This window comes from Vigna unguiculata, chromosome 10, assembly GCF_004118075.2.
Source record: "Vigna unguiculata cultivar IT97K-499-35 chromosome 10, ASM411807v1, whole genome shotgun sequence".
In the NCBI taxonomy this organism is placed as follows: domain Eukaryota; kingdom Viridiplantae; phylum Streptophyta; class Magnoliopsida; order Fabales; family Fabaceae; genus Vigna; species Vigna unguiculata.
This window is the reverse complement of record NC_040288.1, coordinates 28058073-28061552: the sequence shown is the minus strand read 5'-3', so window position 1 is coordinate 28061552 and position 3480 is coordinate 28058073. Positions and strand designations below refer to the sequence as shown.

General features: G+C 33.2%; 1 protein-coding gene across 1 annotated transcript; it reads right to left on the bottom strand.

Moving 5' to 3' along the window:
- Nucleotides 1-1817, bottom strand: LOC114166482. Its single transcript, XM_028051219.1, has 4 exons — nucleotides 1607-1817; nucleotides 1351-1476; nucleotides 1002-1172; nucleotides 1-326 (listed from the first exon to the last, which is right to left on the bottom strand). Exons 1-4 carry the CDS (start codon nucleotides 1676-1678, stop codon nucleotides 252-254), a joined length of 444 nt encoding a protein of 147 aa, XP_027907020.1. The 5' UTR covers nucleotides 1679-1817; the 3' UTR covers nucleotides 1-251.
- Between the last annotated feature and the right edge of the window lie 1663 nt (nucleotides 1818-3480).

Sequence of the window (3480 nt, the reverse complement as noted above, 5' to 3'; positions counted from 1 at the left end):
TTTCTTCCAAACTCCTTGAATTCTAATTAAAACACCAATTAACCTGGACGATCCCTGTCCATTTGTTCTTTCCTACTACAAACGAAGAAGCCACATCACATGTAAGGGTCATTGAGAGGTACTTTACATTTTGGCAGAATAGAGTATCAAACTTCAACTCTCTCACTAGGATACGTAACTTTTAATATTTAATACAAAGATTTTCAGAAACACCATGCTACTTTCTTCTTCTTACAACAATTTCCCTTTCATTAATCCATGTTTTGGATTGCTTGCATCACTGCTTGCTTCACCACTTGTGCATCGATGCTTTCGTTCTCTTCACTCTGCAAAACCAAAATGTTTTTTCCAGTGTTACAAGGCATCAAAATCAACAGGGTAACTCCATCACAAAACATGGATAATATTATGTAGCTGTCTATGTTTATGTTTCACGAGGAATGGAACACCTCTAATAATGTTTTTTCAATTTTTTTTTTTTTTTTTATCTTTTTCCATCACATCACTTATCTTATCTAATGCTGCTGTTTCTTCTTCTTATCCCTGTCTTAAAATTGTATAATTTTTCATTTAAAATTTATCTATAATAGTATCGTTATTCTTGCTTTATTGGCTGATACAAGGCCCATGCAGCTACACAACACAACACGGTTAAACGAATCCACACATGGGAGCCACACTCATTATTATGTCAGTACTTTGGACTTTGAAGCTAGAATTTTAGGTATGTCGCTCAAACCAAAATTTTACAACTCATGCGTGATTTTTTTTTTTCTTTCCCTTTTTCTGAACTATTTTATAAGTTTCACAGGTGATGTTAATATTGCAGTTCTCGCATTAGCCAAACCATGAACTGTAAACTGGTTGTTCATTCAGAAAGGAACAAAACTCAAAGAAAAATGAACACTATCAAATTCACAAATCATCATTTATATGATTTAAACTATTAAAGAAGAACAAATATATACTAAGATAAAAAAAAAAAAAATTAATTTTCTTACTTCTCCTCCAACAGCTTCAAGCTGGAAAGTGTCTTCACAAGAAACCCTAGCATCAAGAACATCAAGTCCCAGTTCTTCAAACGCGTCCAGAATCGCCGCAAGCATGCCGGGGCAATTCCTTTCTGAAAACACATTAATAAGGAAACCCCTTTCTAGGGTTTCTACGGTGACCTGTGAAATTTTTGCAGATATATACAAAAATTATATAGTCTGAGAAAAAAACAGAATATAACTCATGTAACTGATGTATTTAAAGGATGCAATATCCTTTTAGTCCTCTTCAATCAGATTTTTTTTTCTCTATATACATATATGTATATATTTGTATGTATATATAAACAGTAAGTACCATGGGTAATTCGCCTTGGGAGATTGATGATTCAGCGGTTCCAAGCTCAGAGTTCAATCCATCGACTTTTTGCTTGAGCTCCTCTATGTATCTTGTGGCATCGACAATAATTGAGGCTTTGTTAACCTGCAAGGTTAACCAAAAACAAGTGAAAACTAATGAGGTTCTTGATTTAAGCTTTGAAGGAAGCAATAGCCAAAGTTAACATGCATCATGTATATATTATAATGAGTGTGAAGAGTGAATAATGAATTACAGCGCTGGAGTTTGTGACCCTTCGAAGTTCTTGCAACCTGCGTTGCATATTTCTACGCCTCCTAGAATCCATGATTCTTGCAACTTTCTTCTGATTGATTTTGGGTTTTGCTTTCTTGATGCCTTTCCTTTACCCTCTGAGGCTTAGGGGCTGTTTTTTTTTATATAGGAAGGTTGGTGTAAATAATATTTCTGATCTCTTGTTTGTTTCCCTCACGACTACCTACATATCCCCCACAACAAATTATGCTTTTGAAAACTCAATTACGAAATTGGCCTTACCATATAGAGGATTTTTTTTTCAAGAAATTAATATATACCAAGTGTTACCCAAATAATAATTTATGTACAAATGCAAATTGGTAGAATATTTGAAGAGTGATCTCCTATATACATCATGTTTAGAAACATGCACGAGAACACAATGTAGTTTTTCTTTTCCACAGTTGTTGTTGTTATTGATCTTCCTTTATGATACATCCTATTCAAGATTCTAGTCCCAAGGACTTAGACAAGTATATAAAGCCAAAGTATTATGGTGTCACTAATCATAAACACCTAAATGCAAATGTCAGTGCCTCATTCGTAAACTTTCTTATAACTCATTTTTTTCTCTTTTCCTTTTTAAGGACTTCTTTGTATATTTGTTTAAACTACCAATGTCTCACATAAACATGGAGAGAAAAGGAAAAAATCCCCCAAACATGCGTTGAAATCAAGAGGCTAGCTAGGTTAATTAATATGACGAAAGTCATAGATAGAGCAAGACATAGGAGTCTCACATTGTACGAAATTATTAAGAGTAACTAGTTTACTCACTATTTTGTTCACCCTTTTCACATAAAATTTCATGATTATGTTACATTCATAATCACCTTCAATTCCTTGATTTCACTCTAAGTAACATGGAATTAATTGCTTTCTAGATATTTTTCCTTTATGTTTCTGTCCTTTCTACCAAGAGCTCATTCTGTGAAATCAACCTAGATCTACCACTTCTTTTCACATTCTATATTATAAATTGATTTTATAGGATTGAGTTAGATTTAAGTTTCACCTTTTAGTATAATAATATCAAGATAATTTTAAAATTTTTTATTTATTGGATCTGTTCTTTCAGAACAAAAAAAACATCTTATTTTTTCCAGACAATCGGAAAAGAAAAAAATAATGAATATATTCAAGATAATTATATACTTACAAAATACCGTCTCAATTCATCCTATTTCATCTTATCGATATGGTTCCAAAGGGTGAACTAGACGGTTTTAATAAGATTTTATTCTTGAAAAAAATCTATTTTGGGATTTATTTCATCTATTCCATAAGATATATATTTTGACTTGAGGAAGGTAGAAGAGATGAAAGTTTTGCATAGAATTGGGGCAAAGAAATGTTTAATATTAAGTTTTGTTGTGGGAAAGGGTATTTAGGAGAAAAGAGTGGAGAGGAATGAATGGGAGCCCCGTGAGAGGGGTTTGGAGGGATTGACAGCTAAACAACGTTTGACGCATCCTTCGCAGTTATCGATGCTTATGATGGAATGGAATCCCTTCGTGCCTTCTTCCGCTACTGCCAATTCCAATCCAACCCCATGCATCTCTATAATCCATTCCCTCTGTCACGTGCAGATTCCCTCTCTTCTCCGCGTTAAGTCCACAACAATTCATATCCATTTTTTTATTTCACTAAACATTTCATTCCTCATTTCGCACGTGCCCTTCTTTTTTTCATTTATTTATCACCTAAATGTTACTGCTTTTCCTCAACAGTAACATATCAACCAAACCATTTTATTAATTATTTTTCTATAAATTCATCATAAACATTACAACTAATTAAGCTTCACACTTTCAAATCTCAACAATTCTTTCC

Coding starts and splice junctions, on each gene's coding strand:
- LOC114166482 (XM_028051219.1), bottom strand. CDS start 1,678: ATGGATTCTAGGAGGCGTAGAAATATGCAACGCAGGTTGCAAGAACTT. Junction 1,477..1,606: donor GGGTCACAAACTCCAGCGCT/GTAATTCATTAT, acceptor TTAACCTTGCAG/GTTAACAAAGCCTCAATTAT. Junction 1,173..1,350: donor CCCAAGGCGAATTACCCATG/GTACTTACTGTT, acceptor AAAATTTCACAG/GTCACCGTAGAAACCCTAGA.